The 27,209-nt window shown below is 34.7% G+C and overlaps 1 protein-coding gene across 4 annotated transcripts in view; it reads right to left on the bottom strand.

Moving 5' to 3' along the window:
- The window catches only part of LOC143255011 (uncharacterized), a 56,229-nt gene that overhangs the window by 9,756 nt on the left and 19,264 nt on the right, over positions 1–27,209 (bottom strand). For 2 of the 4 annotated variants that reach the window (XM_076509999.1, XM_076510001.1), the window contains exons 2-3: positions 22,726–22,990; positions 248–431 (exon numbers count right to left, since the gene is read on the bottom strand). In XM_076509999.1, the coding sequence (XP_076366114.1) occupies positions 248–431; positions 22,726–22,915 (374 nt within the window). In that variant the 5' untranslated portion in view covers positions 22,916–22,990. Of the gene's footprint in view, positions 1–247; positions 432–22,725; positions 22,991–27,209 lie in introns of those variants that run through there. The other 2 variants (XM_076510000.1, XM_076510002.1) reach the window with 2 other exon arrangements.

Raw genomic sequence — 27,209 nt, 5'->3', positions numbered from 1 at the left:
AAAATGGGATTTTTTTTTCTCAAAACAAAAAAACATCTATAGGTTTGGGAGTCCGCGAAAAACACTTAAATTAAAAGGTGTCCTGGAGTTATTCAAGCTCGAAAACTGCTGATCCGTGTAATCTTTAACCACGCCAATGTTAAAAAAGGTTTCATTCAGCTTCATGAAGCAACATTAGTTAATTCTAAGGTGATTCAAACCTTTGGCTACAGTTGCACCAATAAACGTGATTTTTGACTTAGATTACCTCCCTTTCTCAAGCGATCCAACGTTGAACGAAAGGAACTGGAGTTCTACGTAGTCGCCATATTGGGCACCATCAGTAACAAAGCTTACTATACATAAAAAGGGAATATGGCGATGGAAGGGCTCGCTGATGTGAAGTCTGTACTTTACGTTGACTTCTCCATTGAAGGTCCTGTTGCAAGCTGCTAACAGAGAAATTCTATAGCCAGAAGTGTTTTCACTCTTTTATAACCTCATTAGTACCAACAATAAGATAATACTTACAAGAGTTACAGAACTTTGCTTACAATAAAGTTCACTGGCCAAACCAAAAATGACAGAGGAAGAAAATTCAGAAAGATATATCACCATAATAAAAAGTTTACAAAAAAAAAACATTCACTGTCTCTTCCCCAAAATTGTCCCTTTGATTTTGGTTACTTTTAGCATTATCAAGTGTATACAAACATGTTTATACTGAGAGCAAATCTTACTCTATAAAAGTTTACCCAACTGCACTTTGAACCCATTCATTCATGCTCCATCTGGTGGCCACGACTATCCAGCATATCCCGATACTATAATTTTCATTGTAACAAATGTATATGAAGAAGGGGGAGATTAAACTTACACCATAAACTTTCCATAAACTTCTATAATGCATTCACATCTTCCACAGACCTATACACTTTACATAATTCAAATTCACATCTTCCACAGACCTATACACTTTACATAACCTAAATTTACATCTTCCACAGACCTATACACTTTACATAATTCAAATTCACATCTTTCACAGACCTATACACTTTACATAACCTAAATTTACATCTTCCACAGACCTATACACTTTACATAACTCAATTTCACATCTTCCACAGACCTATACACTTTACATAACTCAATTTCACATCTTCCACAGACCTATATACTTTACATAACTCAAATTCACATCTTCCACAGACCTATACACTTTACATAACCTAAATTCACATCTTCCACAGACCTATACACTTTACATAACCTAAATTCACATCTTCCACAGACCTATACACTTTACGTAACTCAATTTCACATCTTCCACAGACCTATACACTTTACATAACTCAATTTCACAACTTTGCACAGACACTCTACAATATAGCACCTCCCAAAGTTACGTAGTTTAGCAGATGGTTGGTTTTACTTTCATGATCCAGAAGACTGAAATAAAAGATTTTCATGTAAGAATAAAATTAACTTTAAACTAGACCAGACGTGTTACTTTTGAACAACATGAAATAAATATATTGACGTCAGGGAATGTAAGTATCCAGTGGGTCAGTGGTAAATTTATGGGCTCACAACGCTAGAACCTGGAGCTCGATTCCTTCCTATGAAAAGAGCGCAGATGGCCAACCGTGCAACTAACACAAAATATAAACACTAATGTTCCCTATAACTTACTATTTTACGCAGGCTATTTTTAACCTGTTGTTATTTTTATGACACACTAATTTTCTGTGTTTGTTATCTGGTTCGATTCTTCCGGTCAAACATGGAAACAAAAAGTAAAATTTCGATTCATTTCAACATATGTGGTTGTACAAATATTTGTAAGAGCCAGGTGGTTAGAGCGCTCAACTCGTATTCCAAGGGTCGCGGGTTCGAATCCCGGTCATACTAAACATGCTCATCCTTTCAGTCATGGGGGCATTATAATGGCAGTTAATCCCACTAGTCGTTGATAAAAGAGTAGCCCCAGGGTTAGTGCTGGGTGGTGATGACTAGCTGCTTTCCCTTTAGTCTTATCTTGTTAAATTCGGAACGATTAGCGCAAACAGCCCTCGTGTAGTTTTGCTCGAAATTCAAAATAAATATACTTTTTTGTAATAGTCAGCCCTCTAGTGACTCAGCAGTAAGTCTAAGAGCTTATAAAGCTAAAAATTGGGTTTCGATATCAGCAGTGAGCAGAGCACAGATTATATAGAGTAGAACTTCACAACACAAAATACATAAGCTGTAATAACAATAACATAGTGATGAAAAGACACTGGATACATTCGAATCTTTAAAATTTACCATAACTGAAAAATGCGGTTGCCAGATGTTTTATTATACATATTACGATATCGAAGTGTTTATTTAACCTGTTCAGTGCCGTAGACGAGATAACTCGTCCAAGCTGATCGATAACACAGTGCCACGGATGAGTTAATTCGTTCTCAAAAATAACTAACTTCAACGCTAGATGTCAGCACCACACATGCATTTGACCTACTTACAAACTGTTTCACTTTCGATCCAAAATGGCGTCACGAAAAAGTTACAAAATGAAAAAGCATTACAGTTGTATTGTAGCAGCTGAAATACTTGGCAGTCAACAGGTTAATGCTGAACTAAGAATCTCAACAATCAAAACTATTAAGTGTTAACAGAAAAATGTGTTGACGTTAATCAAATATACAGTAAAAACTATGTGTAGTCTTTCCAAAGTCTTCCGAGTTTCGCTTCTTCAGCACATGGCCTTAGAACCGATAATAAAATTCATATGTTTTATTTAAAAACACTTCTACACTAACTAACAGGAAACTGTTCTTTCAAAAAACTGAATTAGAAAATATAGATACGTGGAAGAAATCCAAAATCAATTACTTCTAACAACAAATGTATTCGATATAAAAATGTGATAAAAATATTATTGTTCTATACTTACAGGAAATGATACAGTTCGTGCAGTATTTATCAGCGATATAAGATTTCTGTTGTAAAATAAGGTATGTTCGATATTCGAGGGAAATGAAAACTTACAGTAGTGTTAGAAAAAATTACTTTAATACATTAGTTTGTGACAAATAAAATTCTAATACTATTAGAAACAGTAATAAAATGTAACATCTAACCTTATGAGAAATAAAAATTCCGTCACTGTATAAAAATTGTTAAAAATGCAATATTATTGCCTAACATGATTTACGGGGAAAAAATTTAACCTTAAAGTTGGTTTTTAGATTTAATAAAACTTTAAAGATATACTGTAAAACAAAAGAAGGAAGTGGTGTGGGTTCAACGTATTTAATATAATGTTTAATAAATACCTAACCCTAATTCAGAATTATTCACCAAAAGAGGGACAACCAGTCAACAGAACACACCGCCTCGAAGGTTTTGTCTGGCTCTTTGAACCGATTAACGAGATTGACTGTCACTGGAAGTGTTTTCAGCGGAATCACGGTTCGAACCTTGGTTTGTACTATCCACAGCCTACACAGTAATCACTAAAAAAAGACATGACATGGCTTAATGTGGCTTATTGTAAATAAGATTAAACGATACTTGTGCATAAATTAATTCGGCGACTAAAAACCACAGCCATCTTTAAATATTTTGCAGAATACAACTTTATGAGAAAGGATGTCAAACCCATTTTGACAGTTCTATATACATTTCATTAGAAGTCAAATCAGGCTTCCCCTGATGATGTTGATTTAAATCACATCCAAAACATGCAGAGAATATCCAGCAGAGACTGGCACCCTTTATGACAAAGTTTAAGTGGTCAAAATGTTTACTGTTGCGGTGTAGTTATAGTTCAATCAAATGACACACTACATTTGGTTCTTTAAAATGTATTCGTCCTTTGTATTCTGGCTACAAAATATTCTATGAAGATATCGATGAAATGGATTAGACTTTAGTGGTTCTTAACCTGGGGGTCATGGCCCCTGTGGGGTCGTTTGAAGTTTCTCGGGGGTCACGGAAGGCTTGGAAATTATTAGGGAAGTCAGGGAACAGTTTGTAGTTTTTGTGGCAAGTGTCTGTAACTACTGCCCACCAATGAGAAACACGCTGAAGTGCGGCAGTTGAACCGCGTCGAGATGCTTGTTGCGCAACCACCTGTCTAATTTTGAGTAAAAATTTCATATATTACAACGTTTTGAATTGCCTAGATTTTTAACTATATAATATTAATGCATCAAATTTAAAATTTAAATATCAAAGTTTCCATCGTATTTAGCATATTTTCTCTTTATTTATATTATATCAACCCTCACACTGAGTGAATAAGTAGATTTTGTATGATGTTCAGTAATTCCATGGATTTTGTATTTGTTTAGCACTTGTAGCCTTTTTCAAGGTCATTTATTTATAACATTTTCAATAAATTAGGATTTTTATATAGTTTTGTTTTATTCTACCTTTACGCAAAGTTCACCATTACAAAAATTATTATAGGGGTCACGGTAATACCCTGGAGAGTCTCAGGGGGTAAGACGATGAAAAAGGTTAAGAACCACTGGGTTAGAGGGATGATACCACAGGAATAAAACGAGGCTGCTCCTAGAATTTTCTTTGTAATTGAAAATAGGGGGCGCTAGTATCGACGATCAGCAGTTTTAATTGGCTGTTTACATTAAGGCTTGTCTTTTGCTGTTAATATTTTAATAACCAACTTAAGGACGAAGTTGAGGGGAATGATGGGGAACAAAGCATGTTAAGGAGGCTTCATTATAAAAACGTCGTCCATTTTTTATTTTTTTTATTTAACCAGCAGTTGCAATCGATTAATGTTATCAAAACTGATGTTGTCTACTCTAACTTACGTTTCACAGAAACAAAGTATATGATCCACTCATGTATGATATTATACCTTATAAACTTCTGAATGTTTAGTAATTTATTATGTTTTTCGAGGCATGGCCAGGTAGTTAAGACACTTGACTCGTAATCTAAAGGCCGGGAGTTCGAATCCCCGTCACACCAAACATGATCGTCTTTTCAGCCGTTAAGGCGTTTTAACGTGACGGTCAATCCCACTATTCGTTGGTAAAAGAGTCGCCTAAGAGTTTGCGGTGGGTGGTGATGACTAGCTGCCTTCCTTCTAGTTATACACTGCTAAATTTGGGACGGCTAGCGCAAATAGACCTCATGTAGTTTTGCGCAAAATTCAAAAACAAACAATCATGTTTCCGATTTTATATATAAAAAAATATTTATACATGTATACTTTTCCACACAGAAGAATATGCTTTGCCTTTGGAAAATTCAGTTAAATGTTATGTTAGTGCTGAAATACACCATAATATTTTATATTTAAAATGCCAACTCGTGCAGAATTAAGAACTTAAATGTGTTTGCTTGTGTAGGATTGATGAAAATTATACATATATTAAATTCCATTACAATTTTTGGTTAGCGCAAAGCTACACAATGGTACGTTTATACCCTGCTCACCACGCGTATCGAAACCCGGTTACTAGCCTTATGTTTCCGCGGACATATCGTTGTGCCACTGGAGTTGGGTGAGGAACAAATTACATTACAGCTGGCTAGCTACGTTGTAGAGACTGTCTAGCATGAGAAATAACAAAGTTCACAGAAAGTAAGAAAACACTTTAAGTTCTGAGATGTCGTAGAACGTGTCGAGACATATTTAATTGAATTTATAAAATCGTTTCTATCAAGCGACGTTTATATTTTTTTTGGTAACGCACTATACGGTAGTTTAAATACACATTTATTTATGAATGTGAGGATACGCATATATATACATATATTCATAATATACAATTTCAACAAAATTTAATCAACATCCAAAGTGGCTCTTTTCATTTTTATTTTAGTTATTATCAGCATTACTCCCACTCCTTAGAATTCCACCAGATGACAGTGGAAACAATCAGCAGACGAGAGTCGTTGTTGTTGTTTTGAATTAAGCACAAAGCTACACAATGGACTATCTGTGTTCTGCCCATCACGGGTATCGAAACCAGGTTTTTAGCGTCGTAAGTCCGCAGACATACCGCTGAGCCACTGGGGCAGACGAGAGTCACAATATTGGTTTGTTTGCTTTAAATTTTCTGCAAAACTACTTAAAGGCTATCTCCACTAGCCGTCCCTAATTTAATAATTATAAACTAGTGGGAAAGCAGTTACTCAAAACCATCAACTCTTGGGCTATTCTCATGCCAAAAACTGGAAGACTTATCGTGCTTATAAAGAGGATTCAAACCTACGACCCGCAGATTGCGAGTGGAGCGCCATAATAACTAGGCTATTTCAGGCACACAATATAATAGACAAGACATGTAAAAATATACGAAGAAATATTATTAGAATTATACCCAAATGCATGACTTCCAGTACTTCCTTCCTGGTTTTAAATTTACTAAGATTTTAGAAACATCATTCTAGGTCTAGATACTGAATATAACATATTTTATTTCATCTTATAATTCAAGTTGTTATTTCTCACTATCTTATACTTACTGGTGATTTTTTTAGCCTTAGCTTATTCTTGACCTTTAACATTATATAAAAATAGCATTATCTTCTTCTCCTAAAGCTTATTCTATCATTTTTATCAGTTCCTCTGCTAAATGATCTGTGTGTGACCAAGTTGTTAATATGCCCGGGTTGTGAATTCAAAGACCCATGGTTCATGACTCATTAACGAAAATAACGTGCTCTTTACTTTGCGACCAAACGTGTGTTATAAGAGTGACGGTCAAGTACTGGTATAGACGTCATATGATATTGAGTTTTGGCACAACGAGAGGACAGTTGTCCATTTCATTCAATCGTCTAAGATATGTTAAAAAAAACTGTTATATGGTTAAAGTCTGTGTGTTTTTCAATAACTATTCTGGTTACATTTGGTTGTACCATATCAAAAAGAAATGTTAAACAAATCTTCTGTGCATGTTCATGTGTTGAATACAAATAACAAAAACAACACTATTCTAACACACGGAGCGCACTCTATTGGTCCGTCTTGTGTGTTTTCTCATTGCAAAGCCACATCGGACTATCTACTGAGTCTTCCGACGGGAATCGAACCACTGATTTTAGCGTTGTAAATCTGTAGACATACCGCTGTACTTGTGGTTGGTCTTTTCCCTCTTGACCACACACATTAATTAAGAAATATATTGAAAAACTTACATAAATAAGTGATAAGCAAATTAAAAGTTTACCTTATTCAGACTTTACATTTATCGTAATTTCACATGTAATTAAAAAGTAAGTTATTCAGATCTTATAATTTTCATAATTCCACAAGTAATTAATAAATAAATTGTGCAGGTCTAATATTTTTGTCTCCTGGATTTACAACGCTAAAATCAGGGGTTCGATTCCCTCGGTGGAGTAAGCAGATAGCCTAATGTGACTTTGCTATAACAAAACACACACACACTCTAACATTTTTCATAATTCCACATATAATTAAAAAATAAATTATTCTGATCTTATATATTTCATAATTCCACATGTAATTAAAAAATAAATTATTCATGTCTTACATTTTCCATAATTCCACTAACAGTTAAAAGTTTCAACAGCTCTAATTTTGTATATTTCGTAATTTCACAGGTAGTTAAAATAATTTCACATTTTTTCTGAACTAATATGCTATATAATTCCACAGGTAATTAAAATTTTCTATTTTTTCAAATTTTAAATTGTATTTAATTAACAAAATAGTACATTTTTCATTTTTAAAATATATTATATTTTTACATCCTTCAAATACTACGTTTCATCTATTATTTTTTAATATTTTTTTCTCGTGGTTCTCAGAATATTTCTGTATCCAATTCTCTCGCTATCCTAGTTATTTACACTACTTTATGTAAAAATAAGTATTTGCCAACCTGTAATGAATTTTTATCTTTTTTATTGTTTTATGAAAATTATCATTGTTGTTGTTTCAATTTTCAGATATTGTTGACGATTTAAAACGTAGTCATTGTTGTTTTTGTGTATTTTTATTGTATACAAATAATAGAATTGAAAATATGGGTTGGAAAATGTTATTAGTCGCTCAAGAATTGTCAGACATAAAAACCCTTTTTCTGTTTACATAAAACTGGGAATTGCGTTCACGTAACTAAACGTTCGCATACAAACGTGAATGTATTACGACCTATTAGTACTGTGTAGATAACACGGGTTCTTCCTTCCATTTACGACATAACATTTATTAAAACTTCTACGTCACTATTATAAATGCTTTGTCGATCCATCTTTCTTTTTAGAGGAGACCCAAATCTGAATTTATCTTTACCGTACGTTTCTGGAGTCAACAGTACAGTATAGAAAGCACCGCCGTAATGATCGCTCCTTCCTTTAAGCTCACAACTTAACATCAAGGCTACTAATAGGTTTATCTAAAGATTCAGGAATCCTTGCATAAAGAGAAAATATATGGTGTTTTCTTTTTGTTTGTAATCCTATTGCTAAGAGAATTGATATTGGCTCTCATTGGTGTGCTCTCATACCAGTTACAATTCTTTAAGGTTTGGCTTTTGTTAGGCGCAAAGCTACCTAAGGGGTGATCGAAACTTGGATTTTAGCGTTGTAATCTTTCAGGCTTTCACATTTCTTCTAAAGAAAAGAAAATATTTTTTCAGGTTATCAGGTTGTTGATTTTAGCGTTATAATCTTTCAGGCGTTCACATTTCTTCTAAAGAAACGAAAATATTTTTTCAGGTTATCGCCAAACACCAGTTTGGCTAAAAAACATGTGTTGTTCTTTTTTCTTCCACATTGAAATTCCTTCTTTCTTCAAATTCAAACTTATAAACTTGACATTTTCGTTTCCTGTAGTGACGAATCTAGTTTTTTTTCACTCAAATTTCCATTACACGGTGTTTTAAGTTTTTTTACTTTTTTCTTTTCCTTTAAGATCACGAAAATACTTCTTCAAATAACATATGAAAACCAACTTTTATTTACTGAAGTATTTTACTAGGGACTGCCTTCATTTCTCTTATATTTAAACCCAGTTCTTTACTCTTAACAATTAACATTTCAAATGAGACATTTTGTTGCTATTTGGCTTAATACTCAAGATCGTTTTTATGATAAAATATACCATTTACTTCAGGTGTTTTGTTGCTGTTTGACTAAACATACCACTGAAGGGGTTTTGTTTAGTGTTTGACTAAACATACTGCTCAAGGTGTTTTGTTGCTGTATAATCAAGCATTTCAAAGCCACAGCCACAGCAAACTGAGCACCGCCATCACCCACGAATTAAAGGCTTGGTTTAGTTTGAATTTCGCGCAAAGTTACTCGAGGACTACCTGCGATAGCCGTCTCTAATGTACGAATGTAATACTATAGGGAATGCAGCTTGTCACTACCATCCACCGCTAACTCTTGAGTTTCTTTTATTCCAACGAATGGTCACATAATAACGCCTCTACGGCTGAAAGGCTGACCCACCGAGAAAACATTCTATGTACATTCTATTCTAAAGGGTTCACTGGAGTAATGATTCGTGTTTCATATTTCAATAACAAAAACTTGAATTATATTTCAGGTAAGACACCTGAGAACTTTTTTAACTAAAAAAAGTTATAATAATTATATTCCTAATATTATTTGAAGTTAAGTATTCAAACTGCTCTGGTTATCATATAGGAGAAACAAGAAAGCCTAGCACCTTTTCATGCGATCGTCTACTATTTCCATATTTGGTGCTGCCCTCTAGTGGCACGTTTGTCGGGCTTATCATGTTAAAATCCGTGTTTAGATTCCCGTGGTGGGCACAGCACAGATATCCAGTTGTGTAGGTTTGTGGTTAGTGTTTGTTTGGAATTAAGCACAAAGCTACACAATGGGCTAGCTGTGCTCTGTACACCGTGGGTATCGAAACCCAGTTTCTACCGTTATATGAGTCCACAGACATACCGCTGCACCACGGGGAAGTTTGTTGTTAATGACAAACAAACATATTATCTATAAGTAGAAAATTAAAGAACATGTCCAATAAGAAATAATAAACATTCTATCATTAATTATCCAGTAATAATAATGAGTTTGTAAACAATAATTTATAACCATAGTGAAGTGATATATTTTAGAGGGGAACGTACTAACTATTGTGACAGCAGAGAAATCAATACAGTGTATTATGAAAAAGAAGTAGTGTGTTTCCATAACAATAAGTTTCTTCATTATGCCTAGAAAATCGTTCGTTGCTACTTTATCGTTAAAGTATTAGCATAATGTGCTTCCTTACTGAGGTAATGCTTTATATTCTCCCATTACTCACCCTAAAATATTTCAGTATATCAGAACGTCACTGTTTCTTTCTCTCACAAGAGGTGTTTATTGATTTGTTGTCGCTTATAGAATCTTACTGAAACGTCATAATTTTTATCCTTATATCATTTCCCGCTTTAAGCCCTTTACAATACGTTGTGGTCATTTCTCACAAAACTAACTTGCCGAAATGTTGAACTCTTATCTCTTAAAGATTATCCATTTATTTAAAGTCATTTAATTTGTAGTTGTACAATTTTTAGAGAATACACAACTTGTCCAAACGTTACAGTTGTTATCTTTACTTCAATTCCCAGATTTAGCTGTATATGTTTTGGTAAGGTGTGGAAGAATGTTGCAGTTTTTCATCTTTGGGTCATGTCCTATTTGTAGCTATTGACGTATTGTTGTATTAATTAAATCATTCAGAGCACCTCTCTTCAATCAACGCTCTGCAATGAAAAAATCTACATGGGAATGTTCATGTGATTGCATAAGATATGCATTCCCCTCTATCTGCAGGTGCGTTATGATGTTACGGTTAATCCCCTTATTCGTTGGCACAAAAGCGTCCCAGAGATGGAGGCTGGTGGTGATAAAATAGTTGCCTTCCTCTAGTCTTTCACTGCTAAATTAAAAATGGCTAGCGCAGATAGCCCTCGTGTAGCTATCGTTTATTCTGCCATGCTATACTCTTTACTTATGTATAGTTTTCATGGCGGACATAAAGTCCTGTGACATTATATCAGTAACTTTAATGGTATGCTTTATGCTATTCACAAGTACCATGATAGATTTTATATGGTGTCAATAACTCTTATGATATACTAACTGGAGCTGGTAATTCTTCCAAAATTAGATATGCAGTTAGGTGAGGGGCTAAGCCCCCCATCAAGATTCTCCTTATATCATTTTGTTTCACTGTGTCAAGTTTAATGCTGATTGGTCAAGAAGTGTGAAAACGCATGAGGAACGGATACACAGACACACACACATATTAACGTTTATTTATATAGATTTTGTGATATTAATAACTATTACAGTAGATTTTTCGTGTCTAGAAGTTGTTAGATATACTTATGACTCTAATACCCGTCAACTTAGAGGTTTTATGACGTCTGAAAAAGCTGTATTGTATTACACATAGCGATAAAGTATAGATTGTAAACCAAGGATGAGGTAATGTGTGGGTGAGGAAATTATAATAAAACTATCAGCAATTTCATTCTTAAAATTAACCGACACTGAAAATTAACGGTCAGAATTCGTGAGAGACATGAATACTCGTGCCGTATGGAATATTTCGCACGCAATTTCCGCATGACATATAATGATCATCTCATTGTAGAAGAAAAACAAGTTGATGTCGATGTATTCCGATCGGTAATAAAACAGACACGTCAGGGAACAACTCGTAAACCGGCTTGCTTTATATACTCTCAACACCATCTTCTGCTTATCTAAACAGACTTAGTAGCTTGAAGCGAAGGTTTAAAACCTGCTTCTCTGCACTATCAAAATATATATTATTTTCCTCAAGCCACTCCCCATAAGATCGTATCTGTTATACTTTACAGTGTGTAGCGGAGAAAAAATCTGTAACAAAACACGTTCAGCCTCGTATGTCAGTTCTGTCTGGACTAATAAAATATAGTTTCTTCTCTTCTCGTTTTATTCTTCCTATGTATTCCGTAGTTACACTGCAACAGTAGGAAACATGAATTTCGTAGGGTAAAGAGGCGGGTGTCAACTACTATTAGTTATTAAGTTACCCTAAGATTACCGTCACATCGTCAACGTTTCAAGAACAAACAGTACAATGTTCTCTTTTTTTTTTTTATCGGAAATAAGATAAATAAATTGATAGACTTGTGTAATAATAGTTGTCGAGACAATATTTTTTGTTTAGTGTTTTGTATAAAACCTTATGGGGATTTTTTTATTTTAATATTGTTTCGTGTAGTATTACTAGTAGCCAGCCTGTTTAGGAAAGACAATATGAAAAGTGTTCGAAATAAAATGTTATGCTATATTTCAAAAAATGGAACCTATATTTTTAATAAACTAATAAATATCGGTTTTAAGAGTTGATTCTGAAAGAGAATATCTTACAGCCATTATTGACACGTTTTTATCAATAGTAACTCTTCGTTTCACAGTTGTATAAAGCCATTATTGACACGTTTTTATAAATAGTAACTCTTCGTTTCACAGTTGTATACAGCCATTATTGACACGTTTTTATCAATAGTAACTCTTCGTTTCACAGTTGTATACAGTCATTATTGACACGTTTTTATCAATAGTAACTCTTTGTTTCATAGTTGTATACAGCCATTGTTGACACGTTTTTATCAATAGTAACTCTTCGTTTCACAGTTGTATACAGCCATTGTTGACACGTTTTTATCAATAGTAACTCTTCGTTTCACAGTTGTATACAGCCATTATTGACACGTTTTTATCAATAGTAACTCTTCGTTTCATAGTTTTATACAGCCATTATTGACACGTTTTTATCAATAGTAACTCTTCGTTGCACAGTTGTATACAGCCATTATTGACACGTTTTTATCAATAGTAACTCTTCGTTGCACAGTTGTATACAGCCATTATTGACACGTTTTTATCAATAGTAACTTTTCGTTTCACAGTTGTATACAGCCATTATTGACACGTTTTTATCAATAGTAACTCTTCGTTTCACAGTTGTATACAGCCATTATTGACACGTTTTTATCAATAGTAACTCTTCGTTTCACAGTTGTATACAGCCATTATTGACACGTTTTTATCAATAGTAACTCTTTGTTTCACAGTTGTATACAGCCATTATTGACACGTTTTTATCAATAGTAACTCTTCGTTTCACAGTTGTATACAGCCATTATTGACACGTTTTTATCAATAGTAACTCTTCGTTTCACAGTTGTATACAGCCGTTATTGACACGTTTTTATCAATAGTAACTCTTCGTTTCACAGTTGTATACAGCCATTATTGACACGTTTTTATTAATAGTAACTCTTTGTTTCACAGTTGTATACAGCCATTATTGACACGTTTTTATAAATAGTAACTCTTCGTTTCACAGTTGTATACAGCCATTATTGACACGTTTTTATAAATAGTAACTCTTCGTTTCACAGTTGTATACAGCCATTATTGACACGTTTTTATCAATAGTAAATCTTCGCTTCACAGTTGTATGAGTAGTAAAACGAATGAACAACAGTAAAGTTTTTTCCTTTACACCCAATTGCTCAGAATCTGCATTTTTTTATTTTTTTCTAAGCAGATCTGAGACACTAAGCTATTTAAAAAGATTGAGTTCCGCTTTTACAACAGTAATCTGAATGTATATTTTAGTTTTGTTTGTTTGTTGTTCAGCACAAACGTAAACAATAGACCATCCGTGATATGCCAACCACGGGTATCGATTCTTGGTTAAAAGTATTATAAGCTTTCTGGTTTACCACTGAGCCACTTGGAAGCCAGATGTATATTCTAGTGAAAATATTTTTATTGTGGATATAATATTTGACATGTAGTCTTTGAAAACATTTTAAAATGTAAAATTCAGTCTTTCAATTTTTGTGTTGTATTTTAAACAGCATGGGCTTAAAAGATAGACCCAAATTCTGTCCCAAATACCCTGTACAGTATACCAGTTTCTGTAACTAACTATTTTTTTCGAGAATAATATTAAATAACAAATTTTATTGATGTCTTGCTTAGACTTAATGTCTGGTATGGCCAGGTAGTTAAGGCACTCGACTCGTAATTTGAGAGTCGAAGGTTTGAATCCCCGTCGCATCAAACATGCTCGCCCTTTCAGCCGTGGGGGCGTTATAATGTGACGGTCAATCCGACTGTTCATTGATAAAAGAATAGCCCAAGAGTTAGCAGTGGGTGGTGATGACTAGCTGCCTTCCCTTTAGTCTTACACTGCTAAATTAGGGACGGCTATCGCAGAAAGCCCTCGTTTAGCTTTGCGCGAAATTCAAAACAAACTTAGACTTAATCCCTTGGGTTAGACATGCTACAATAAAGGATGTAATTACAAACTAGTAGATCTCGGAATGGCTCTCAAACTATGTAAACTTTGCAAGCAACGAATTAAATATATGCGTGCGTGTATAATGTATTTATCACCACCCATACATTAACAAACCTTTAATGTAAGTTTATAGGCTTACGACGATCAAAAACTGGATTTCGGTACTCGTAGAAGGCAGAGCAGACAAACACATTGTTTGTACTTAAGAACAAACAAAGCTAGTACAGTAATAAACTGCTTCCATATTATTTCTATGTAAACTTTACAAAATTGTAATCTCTGCAAGAAACAGATGCTTTGTCTACCGCTTTCTGAGTGGAGAAGAGAATGTTTGTTTCTGATTAGTCATAACGAAAGGAACAAATAACAGCTATTAAACACATGAATTAATAACGAAAAGCTACTCATCCTATCTCCCGCAGTCCCTACTTTTGAAACCAGTCAGCAGGCACCCTAATACTCACAACAAGAGATCGCCTGCCACTCTTTTAATGTACCTACAACTCGAATTAAAATAAATGTTCTGTAGTATCACACGGATTTAAACTCGGTTCAACAGCTCCAAAATCCAGAGTTCTACCACAGCAACATCCTGCTGTCTGCCAGTTCTAGAGACAGTCATACATGGATATAATTGTTTCTAGGATGTTTGTGACAAAATCACGTGCTACAAATATACATAAGAACTGTAAGTCAGACTTGGTCTACTACTGAATAAAGTTAATTGGTTTTAACTTTTTAACAAAAGTGAGTCCCCAATGGCACCGCGGTATGTCTTCAGACTTACAACATTAGAATAAAACCGAGTTTTAATAGCCGTGGAGGGCAGAGCACAGATAGCCAATTGTGTAGCTTTGTACTTAGTTACAAAATAAAACTAGGTTAAAAGTAAAATTTGGCTGTTTAACTTGAATAAAAAATATATAAAAGAAAGGAGGCGGCCAAGTCCTGGCAGTCTGTAGGATGGTTTACTTATTTAGTTTATTTGGGATTAAGCACAAAACTAAACAATGGGCTATCTGTGCTGTGCCCACCACAGGTATCGAAATCTGGTTTTAGAAGTGTCTGACCACAGACATACCACTGGGGTAGAGGCGTTCATTTGTTTGTTTGTTTATTTTGAATTTCGCGCAAAGCTACACGAGGGCTATCTGTGCTAGCTGTTCCTAATTTAGCAGTGTAAGACTATAGGGAAGGCAGCTAGTCAGCACCACTCACCGCCAACTCTTTTATTAACAAATGATGGGATTGACCGTAAAATTATAACGCCCCCACAGCTGAAAAGGCGAGCATGTTGATATTACAGGGTTTCTTAACCGCGATCCTCCGACTGCGAGTCAACCGCCCTAACCACCAGGCCATGCTGGGCTGGGGGCGTTAGGGTAGGAGACGATGCATCTGTGGTTCGCACCTTGTTATTCACCGCCACAAACAAAGAAGATATCATACTTCGTATTCTAGGACTATGGATGCTTTATGAGAGTGACAGTCATATCCCAGTAATCAATCTGACAGTAGTGTTCACCTAAAAGTTATCGGTCAACAGGGGCATAGATCCTGGGGGGAGGATGGAGGGTATACATCCCCTCTTCATTTTAGGTGGGGGTATGGTGCATACAATCATCCCCCCTATAGTTTGGTCTGTTGAATTATTTTATTGTATCACAAGCTTACAAATTGTATGTTTGTTCTTGTGGTTCTCGTGTTCTTATCAATCGAATTACATAATTAGGCCTAGATGTAGGCTTTTTCAGTAGCCAAAATATACATCTTTAATATAGGCATGCTTCTAAGCTTTTCGATCTAAGTTATATATAGTTCGTAACTTCGTAAGTATCAGTCAGTAGGCCTAAGTATACATCCAACTATCGTGGCAACAGGATTACTTTGTGACTGCATGTTTATAGCTTTCAGGTTCACGTAATCAGAGATTACCAATTTGCAAATTGAACATTCCACATAAGTGGTTGCAAAAATCATCCCCCCATCGGGTGTAAAAAATCTACGCCCCTGTCGGTCAATGAGTGTTTTTTTTTACTAGTTAGATGTCTCACTTCTATTCTTTCGCTTCAAAATCTGCTGTTGAGCAGAGACATCTACTAGAATGTTTAAAAATAAAAAAGACGAATCGAGAAAATTACTTTAATACTGGCTGTTTCTTTACGTATTCCGAACTTGAAATTAAATTTAATGTTTGTTGTCATTTTCATGCGATGATTCTCAGTTGTTTTAGGCTTTTAAAGTTTCGTTTTTTGAAATATACAAGGAAAGTAGTAAAAGAATAATTGTACAATTAGGAAGCTGTTGAAAATGCTTGCTTTTATTCGATAACATCTTATCGTTGAGTTGAATGATTAATGACTAGAACCATACCAACATATAACTAACGTAAACGTTGTTAGTATTGTTATTTTGAATTATCCCATAGATAAGGAAAAGAATAACTGTAATTAATATAATGATGTGGAACACCTAAATTAGGCTTAACAAGAAACCTCATTAGGCCTAACAGCTGCCGTCAAATGCGATTTTCATTACATTTGTTAACCCTAATGAGTTTAATTGGAATTAAATAAAATTGTTTGTTGTTGGGTTTTTTCTTCATAGTACATTAATTTCATTTCCTGAGCTTATGAATGAACAAACAAATCGTCAACGAAACAAAACACAGAGAATATAATGTAATTCGTGCTGATTTTCCTATTAGTCTAAAAAAGAAAAATAAAGTAGCCCTTAAGGTGGTCTAATAATTACAAACTACATAACGAAACCTTATCTAAATAAGTGCAGAAAATTGCTAACATCGTCAATATAGACATGAAAATTTAAGGTAATAATTTTTTTTATTAATCTAACGATATCATCAGTGTCAGCTGTTGATGTATCAGAAAATTCATTAATGTTTAAATATTTCTTTAAGTTAAACAGTAAAAAAACATACGTTTCGGAAATTCTTTTGTGAAGCAAATCCTTGTAGTTTAATTAGCTATGTATTTCTATTCTTCATATATCTTCATTATAGAAAAATAAAATGTGTTTTAATCTACACTAATTGAATGTTAAATTAATATTTTTAACAAAAGTTTAAAGAATTGTTAAAATTTGACCTTTTTTTAAATTCGTTCTTCGGTGCGCAACGTAACCGAAACGACAAATTCAAAGTACTCTTCTAAAAGTCCTCCACAAACTACGTATCACACAATAGCCTCGATCCATTTTTAAAATAAGCCTAATCTTCACTATATTCAAACTGCTACTGACATCATTACGACTCGAAAGTAACGACAATTACTTCTTGAGGTTCTTGTGTAATTTGAAAAAACTTTTGATAAATACTACTTTTCTGCCAGTAATCCTCCTTTAAGTTCAATATTAAAAATAGGCAGAAAATAGACAGCCCACCATATATATATAATTTGCGCTTAATAAGAAATAAACATACATTAAGTTTGCTGTTTAAATTTAATTATTACTGTGAATAAATAACTGGACATAAGCCCGACATTTCCAGGTGGTTGGGGATGTTAGACTCGTTATCTGAGGGCTGCGGACTCGAATCCCTGTCACACCAAACATGCTCGCCCTTTCAGCCGTGGGGGCGTTATAATGTGACAGTCAATCCCACTATTCGTTTTTAAAATAGTAGTCCAAGAGTTTACGGAGGGTGGTGATGACTAACTGCCTTCAATCTAGTCTTACACGGCTAAATTAGGGACAGCTAACGCAGATAGCTCTCGTACTTTGCGCGAAATTAATAAAGTAAACAAACTTTTAAAAGAGAATGTACGAATGGCACAGTTTCTGGTGATTTATGACTCGCTAACAAAACGCATTAAAATACCTAATTGAACAATATGTTAACTCTTAGTAAAATGTAAAATTCTAAACAACATTAATGAAAACATCAGCCAGTTAATCAATATGGTTACTAATGAGTTGGCCTTTTATATTTTTTTCTCTTAAACTTCAGTAATTTGTAATCAGTTCATTAAGTAAATTCCAGAAAAGCTTTAATATTAATGGGCCTTTTAATTACGTTATTTTTGTGGTATTTAAGCAACGAACGATGTTCATAAAAACAAACCAATTATCCGTTAAAGTAATTCAAAGACACACGATAAAAGTCATTATTTACGAAGCCTTCCCCCCCGTGGCACAGCGGTATATCAGCGGACTTACAATGCTAGAAACTGAGTTTCGATAACAAATTACTAATACTTTTCTTTTTACATCAACTCTCTTTATTTTCCAGTTGTACGAATCACTTACATGTAACATAACTGTTAAATACACCATGCCAGTTTAACAACTCATATGATTGTTGCTAAGTGTTTATGGTAAGGGTCAAGCGTGGCCCAGTGATTAGCGTGCCAGACTGTGGATCCGAGGATTTGCTGGAAAATAAATAGAATTGCGCTACGTACGTTGGGGCTGTGGGTGGGTTAGAGCAACGGTCAAGTCCCCTATTCGATTAGAGTAGCCTACGAGTTGACAGTAAGTAGAGTTGAGTAGTTAAAAAATTAGGGACAGTCAGGGCAGGTATTTCTCGAATCGTTCAATGCAAAAATTAACAAGTAACAACTTGCGATAAGGTTGCGGCGATCGTTGTAATGGTTAGTAGCCTATATTATCAATCAGCGGGGTCATATAGTGGCTAAAATACGAACATTTCCATCAAGAAAACCCAAAATCGAATTCTAGCTAATACCAATACAGAAAACAGTTCTATTCGAGACTTTCCTGATTAAAAACGAAACGTTGGATAAAACTGAGTAATATACGGTTATGATAAAATAAAAGTTAATTGTTAATAATTTTACTTTATTGATGTTAGACAACAACTGGCGTTAACATTACAGACATAATAATTTAGTCAAATAATATTAGACTACAATCAATAAAACTGTAAAAAGCTTTATACTTGGGATAAATATAAATATTTGATCTATTTGAATAATAATTTCAAACTGTTTATGGGACACACGTTTGCAGCCCAATGAAAGCATTTTTTCTTGTATTTCAAACCGTAGGGGTGTGGGTTACTAAAAAACATTTCAAGCGACTTAACTGAAAACCTTGTATAATTTTTAAAGTTCAAAGTAATCAAAAAATATTACGTGTTTCTTTATAAGTATATTATGGCAAAAACAAGTTCGAAATTGGATTCCAAGCATTTAAGGCCTAACAAAATTACGTATGTAGTAATATGTAAGCTAAGCCTACCAATAAGCGTATTATATTAGGAAAATGTCGTGTCGAAGTAAAATACATCGAACTTCAAACTCAACAAAAATGTTTTGCCAAAGTTAAGTATTAACTGCTCTCAGCCTAACAATAAACATATAACGTTACAACTGTCTTACCAAAGAGATATATCATATAGTTAAAATCTAATAATAAACACGTCATACTGTTTGTTTGTATTTTGAATTTCGCGCAAAGCTACTCCAGGGCTATTTGCGCTAGCCGTCCTTAATTTAGCAGTGTAAGACTAAAGGGAAAGCAGCTAATCATCACCATCCACCGCCAACTCTTGGGCTACTCTTTTACCAACGAATAGTGGGATTGACCGTCATATTATAACGCCCCCACAGCTGAAAGGGTGAGCATGTTTGGTGCAAAGGAGATTCGAACCCGCGACCCTCAGATTACGAGTCGAACGCACTAACCCATATGTTAGGCATAAGCCGGGCACACGTCATATTGAAATCACGTTTTTACAACTTTGAGTATTATGTTCTCTAAGCCTAACAATAAAGCACGATATCAGAAACACGTTTATCAAATTTAGTTATTAGGTACTCTGAACTTAACAATAAACAGGAGATATGAGAACCATGTTTTACCAAATTTAGGTAATAGGTACTCGAAACCTAACATTAAATACGCGATACCAGAAACATGTCCCCCACTAGCACAACCGCATGTCTGCGGACACGCACAGCAAGAAACTTAATTTCGATACCCGTGGTAGGAAGAACACCGATGTTCCGTTGTATAGTTTTATACTTAATTTCAAAAACAAACAATCAGGAACATGTTTTACCAAAGTTTAGGTATTAGGTACTCTAAGCCTAACAATAAACACGCGCAATGGGAATACTGTTTTACCAACTAGATATCTCCTTAACTTCAAATCTAATATTATAAGCATATTTTATCAAAGTGACGTCCCGTGATAAAACATAAGCCTAATAACACGTAAGTTAACATGCTCTCCAAAGTCCATTAGTTGTGCGCAGTCTACCGGTTCTGATGATATTTTGACCAAACCAAACGCTTAGAAGTGAGTGAAAAATGAAAGCAGATGGTACAACCAGCATGAATTTCCGTTTGTACTTGAATCTTGCTAAGAAACCATCATGTTCACCATGACTACTTCCCTACATTGTGGTGCTTCCACCATATTTACCATGGAGATTTTACTTTCCTGAAATGTAATTAACCATTCTATCTGTAACTTGTAAACACTATACATCTACTTAAGAAACACATTCCATGCTGTTTCATTACTACTGTACGTATTTTTGATACATGATAATACGTGTGTTTTGTCTAATACAACAACATACTTCAATTGGTTTGTCGCTCCTTTCCAAATATACTTCGGGAGAAATTTATGAATACGTGTGATTTTTGATCACACTAAATTTGTATGAGTTCTCTTGTTCACGTTGCCAAGGGATGTTTCGACTTTAACTGCAAAATACCATTGTAGTAGACGAGGCTCTACCTTGCCTGCATGCAACGAGGGTATTCGTGTTTGTTTTTGTCTTTGTTTGACTTATTAAAGAGGTATAAGGGAGTACACTATTTATCTTAAACCTCTCAAAAATGTCGTAAATACATAAATATTGTTTTGAAGTATTTAAACATCTTAATATCTATCAATACTAAAACAATAAAGATAACAATAAGTTAGTATTCAGTGTTTTCAACAATAAATGATATTATATGGACAATTATTCAGGTCAAAGATCTTTAACACTCAAGCATAACTATCTCTGACTTTGAAACACCATATGGTTTGGTTTCTTGAATTTCGCGCAAAGCTACACGAGGGTTATCTGAGCTAGCCATCCCTAATTTAGCTAGTCACCACCACCCACCGCCAACTCTTGGGCTACTATTTTACCAACGAAGAATGGGATTGGCCGTATATTATAACGTCCCCACGGCTGAAAAGGCGAATATGTTTCGTGCGAATCTCGTATTGCGAGTAGAGTGCCTTAACCACCTGGCCATGTCGGGCTACAAAGAGGTTCCAGAAACAACAAAATAACGATATTACGTGAAAATCCTACGTATTTTCGGACCACGTGACTTTTCTGTCTCTCCAGCATCAGAACCAAGGAAAGTAAGATGTGTTTAAAACTCAACCACTCCGCCTTTCCAGTTACTTATTTGTTAAACATGTTAACACATTTTCTTATTTCTAAGAGTAACTAGGATAAAATATACTCGTTTACGCAATATTTAAAAACAATTAATGTTAAATGCCGTGAATCAATTTTACCCACCTAAAACTGTATATAGACGAAAAGGTTTTACTTACTTCCTACGTTATTCTAAAATTATAAAACTACTTAGTTTTATCTATCACATAGGCGAAACGTTTTATTTGTTTGGTGCAAAGCTACACAAGGGCTATCTGCGCTAGCCATCTCTAATTTAGTAGTGTAAGACTAGAGAAAAGGCAACTAGTCATCACCACCCACCGCCAAGGAATAATGGCATTTACCGTCACTTTATAGCGCCCCAGCAGCTGAAAGAACAAGCATATTTGGTGTAATGGGGATTCGAACCCATGACTATCGGATTACGGGTAGACTGCCTTAACCACCTGACCATACCGGACCTCAAGAGGTGAATGAAAACGTTTCGCCTTCGTAAAAGAGTAGCCCAAGAGTTGGCAGTGGGTAGTGATGACTAGCTGCCTTCTCTCTGGTATTACAATACTAAATTAGGGACGGGTAGCGCAGATAGTCCTCGAGTAGCTTTGCGCGAAATTCAAAACAAACCAAACCATTTGCCTCTTGGGGTGATCCTTATGTTACCTTTCTCATATTCCACTTAGATGAAACAATTATGCTTTATCAGTAATGTGTTAGTTCCCCGCTGATGCAACGGTAAGTCTACGGATTCAAATAGCTAAAATCAGGGGTTTTATTTCCCTCGGCGGACTCATCAGATTACCCGATGTGGCTATGCTATATGAAAACACACTTATCTGTTAATATTTTTATCTCACGTTTTAATAACCCATCCATCTTGTAAGTAGAAATAATGCAGTATATTAGAAACAGTTTCATTTCTCAGTAAATAAAGAGAACTATTTATTTTTATTTGATATTTATTGTTCTGTGTTTTTGTTGTTGTATTGATCTATATAACGTCGTTCTTACCTACACATCCACGGGGCTCGTCACTGCCGTCGCCACAGTCTTCCCGGCCGTTACAATACATGTTCTGCCGTACGCATTTGCCATTATCGCAGGAAAATTCTGAAACTCCACACAACGCAGAAGACATTGGCGCCTTCAATTCGGAGATGACGAAAGCAAGCAGAAGGGTGTACGTGCATGACGTCGTCATTGTGTCATTACTCCTCGTTCTGTCTTGTGGTACTTTGTGGCTTCCCCCACGGTCATTGGTGGAGCTCCAGAAATTCTTTGAAAATGAAAGGAAACGTTTATTCACAAAACCTATCATTCACCGTATTAATAATTTTGTCTACCGTAAAACGAATTTAATATTTTAGAGAAACTGGATCTCCACCTCTGTTCGTGTTTAATACTAGCCTTAAAGTCACGGTTTCTAGTTTGGTAAAGTGACTGGACAGTTAGAAACTTATTCAACCAAGCACGGTGAAATGGTTGAGCAGATAAAAGCTTGTTTAGTTAAGCCTAGTGAAGCGACTGGAAAATCGAAACATTTTTAACTAAACCTAGTAAATTGACTGAACAGTTGAAACTTTTTGAATCAGTCCTAGTGAAGTTAGTGTAAAATTAAAAACTTTTTCAAACAAATCTTGTAATGTGACTGAAATATTAGAAGGTTCTCCAGTCAGGCCTAGTAAAGTGACTGAACTATTAGAATATTTTTTCAAGCAAGCCAAGTTAAGTGATTGTAGAATTAAAAACTTTCTCAATCAAACGAAGTAAAATGACTGAATAGTTAGAAACTTGTTCAATGTCCACCATTTTACAGTACTTAACACTAACTTATTAAATTCTTACTGACTACAAAAGAATGCATGGAAATGAAATGGAACATCTCGAAACAATTCTCATAATACATAAGTGAAATACACTGCATACATCCTGTAGAATTAAATACATTGTTAAATACACTGCATACATCCTGTATAATTAAATACATTGTTAAATACACTGCATACATCCTGTACAATTAAATACATTGTTAAATACACTGCATACATCCTGTACAATTAAATACATTGTTAAATACACTAAACACATCCTGTACAACCAAACATGCTCTTAGATACACCAAACACACCTTGTGTGCCTAAACATACTGTTAGATATACCAAACACACCTTGTGGGGCATTATAATGTGACGGTCAATCCCACTATTCGTTGGTAAAATAGTAGTCGAAGAGTTGGTGGTGGGTGGTGATGACTACCTGCCTTCCCTCTAGTCGTACACTAGTAAATTAGGGACGGCTAGCACAGATAGCCCTCGAGTAGCTTTGTGCGAAATTAAAAAAAAAACAAACAACAACAACAAACAAACCAAACACATCTTGTATACATAAACATACTGTGTGTATACCAAACACACCTGGTATACTTAAATATACTGATATATATACCAAACACACCTTGTATCCCTAAACCTACTAGTATATATACCAAACGCACCTTGTATACCTAAACATGCAGCATTGTATAAAGCATCAGAGTGAGTTATTAATTGATCGATTATTAATAAAAGTAAGGAATGAGTCATTCAATCAGTGAAGGAGTGATAAGAAACTCTATTATTAAGTTATAGTTTGTTTTGTTTTTTGAAATTAAGTTTGTTTTGTTTTTTGAAATTAAGAACAAAGCTGCACAATGGATCTATCGTTGCTCTGCCTACCATGGGTATCGGTAACCTGGTTTCTAGCGGTTTGAGTCCGCAGACATACCGCTTGGGAGCACGTCTTTTGTAAAGAAACGTATCGTAAACGTACTTTCAAAACTAGTCTAAAATATTATAGTAGTAAACATATTATGGACTCCAGACGTGAAAAAACGAATCGAAATATAAGTTTTATCATTATTATTTTCCTGTTGTTGTTGAATAATTAAGTAAAATTAATGTGACATGTGGCTTCTCTAACTCTTTTAAAGTAGGAAGTACATCAAGTGAAGCGAACAGTTTGCTTAGTGATGCATGTAGGGAGGTCTGTGAGTTTTTATATCACACTCATGATGAATGGGTCTCTTTGAAGGCGCAAAATCATCCACCGGTTAATAAAAAGCCAATCAGCGTTTAAGGAATCAATCTTGACTACAGTTAATCTTACCACAAAGAATATAATTATCAGTCCATTGGTGAGAAGCTAAATGATGACGAAGATACCCGATGTTACTAGCAGTTTTCTTAAAGTAAAATCAGAAGTCACCTGGTGATGTTAATATTAAATAGAATTACTGTACTTCTCCGAGTAAATCAGCTCTACAATGGCAAAAACCACCTGGTGGCGAAATAAGTAAATTCGAGTTATTGATGGTATTTTTCAGTCGACTAATAATGCTTTGACCAGTTAAAAGTCCAAAAGATTAAAATTCTATCCAGTCAGTTATTTATTTCTCTTATATGGAATATTGAAAATCATTATGCATACTAAATAAATATAATTTTTTGTATTAATATGAGTATTTTAATAGTAAAATAACTGAATGAATTGTTCATCGTTCGCTTCCTATGGACTTCATACATATCATAAAGAGTAATCGTGCGTTAGTGTTTTGTTTTTGCTAGTTGTAACATTCGATGCAGAGACCTGACCAAACATTTGAGTGGACATGGTTATTTTTTTATGTAAAATACGGTAAGTAATTGGGTTAATTACGGTATTGCTGGTATTTTCGCTTACATTCTTGTGTACGGTTCACTTGTTGTAAGGGAAAATGTAACCAACACAACCAAGAACTTACCACCAATTTAGTATATAAATAGCTTAGAGAAATACGATTATTGAAAAGACAACAATGTTTCCACTGTTAATTTAGGGTTAAAACCGACTTCATTCTTACTTTGTTATCGATGAAGATGTGTTATTGACTGTTTCTTTTTTTTCAGTTTAGAAATAACTTATAATTTCTAGTTTCACCTAAAAATACATAAATTATTTAGTTAATAAAATGGATACCACTCATTTGGCAGAGTTCCAATGAACTATGTGTTGTGTTCACGCGGGGATCAAACCCTGGATTTTAGTGTTGTAAGCCCCTATGCTTAACTTTGCTTGGGAAACTTAAGAGATCTATTGCTTATTTCTTTGCTGTTGTTTTTAGAGCCAAGTCACACTGGTCTCCCTGCTGTGTCCACTGCGGGGAATCGAACCTCGAATTATAATATTGTACGTCTGTCAACGTACCGCAATCCCACCGGGGAGATTTAAAGGACCGATGCACAAAGACTTGTAAATTGCATAAAACAAAATTAAATTAATTGTTATATCGAAATAAATCACAAGTTGGTAAATAATTGAACAAAGGTATCGGTTTAAAACACGTCATTTTACACTTTCCTAAAATGAATACCTCGAATAAAGTACAGAACGTGTTTAACAGTATTTATCGCAGTTTAAATAATCACCTTGTAGTTAGGTTAGCTGGATTAGTTTAGCGCTCTCTTCTCAATGTATTTATACACGTGTTTAACCAACATAAAATAAATCACGCATTGGATGTCCTTAACCTCTAACCCTAAATAACGAAATAAAGTAGCAAACCTTCGGCCTTAGGCATGCTCTTGGGCAGTTGTCGGTAATTATTTATGTTTGGCGTGGCATGTCTTATTGGCAGGTGGACAAAACGAACAGGTCAGGGATCTCTAGGGTTAACTAGAGCCATCATTAAGTTTAAAATTTTGATCAAGTGTAACATAATGAGTCTGCAGTATGTCGTCCCATAAGTTTTGCCTGTTGCTTTTATAACAGCTGAAAGTAAGGTATGTGTTCATCATTGTCGAGGCTCAAACCTTAGCCCGTCTTACCTGCAACCTGACATTCTGACCGCTAACTCAAGTCTACTCCATTTATGATCGATAACCGTCAAATTTCTTCCTTAGACTAGAAGGTTGTTAATAAATTTAATTGTTTGTTTCAAAGGTATAGATTCCACCTTTACGAAATATAAATCAGCCTCTATATTTTTATATACTTCAGATATAATCAGAAAAAATTGTGTTACATGCATAAAACTTTGTTTGTGAGTCTCCCCTCTGTGAATGTTTATGTTTGTGTACAATCAGTGTAGAAACCGGAAACAAATTTATCCATCACTGTGCAAGAGAGAAAAACAAAGAAACAGGAGGCTATTTTGTTTTTTTAAAAAATCGCTAGAGCTCGCCCTCTCTCCAGAAGTTCATCGGTACGTCTGACGACTTATAACGCCATACACGAGATTTTTGATACCCATGAGAGGTGCAACACAGATAGTCCATTATGTAACTTTGTCTTAAAAACAAACAAACATAACATTTATAAAAATCACACTGGCGTTTTTGGCTTCTCTTTCTTTCGTTACTTTACGACTACTAGAATGTTTATATAAAATAGGTTTTAGTTTTGCTTCTCTTCACAGTCATAATAACATTACTCAATACACGTTCGCGAAGAACTGTATAAACTAAATGTTTTCCCGCCAA

Source organism: Tachypleus tridentatus, chromosome 7, assembly GCF_004210375.1.
Source record: "Tachypleus tridentatus isolate NWPU-2018 chromosome 7, ASM421037v1, whole genome shotgun sequence".
Lineage (NCBI taxonomy): Eukaryota > Metazoa > Arthropoda > Merostomata > Xiphosura > Limulidae > Tachypleus > Tachypleus tridentatus.
Note: the sequence above shows the minus strand (reverse complement) of the source record. Positions and strands in the feature narration are given on the sequence as shown.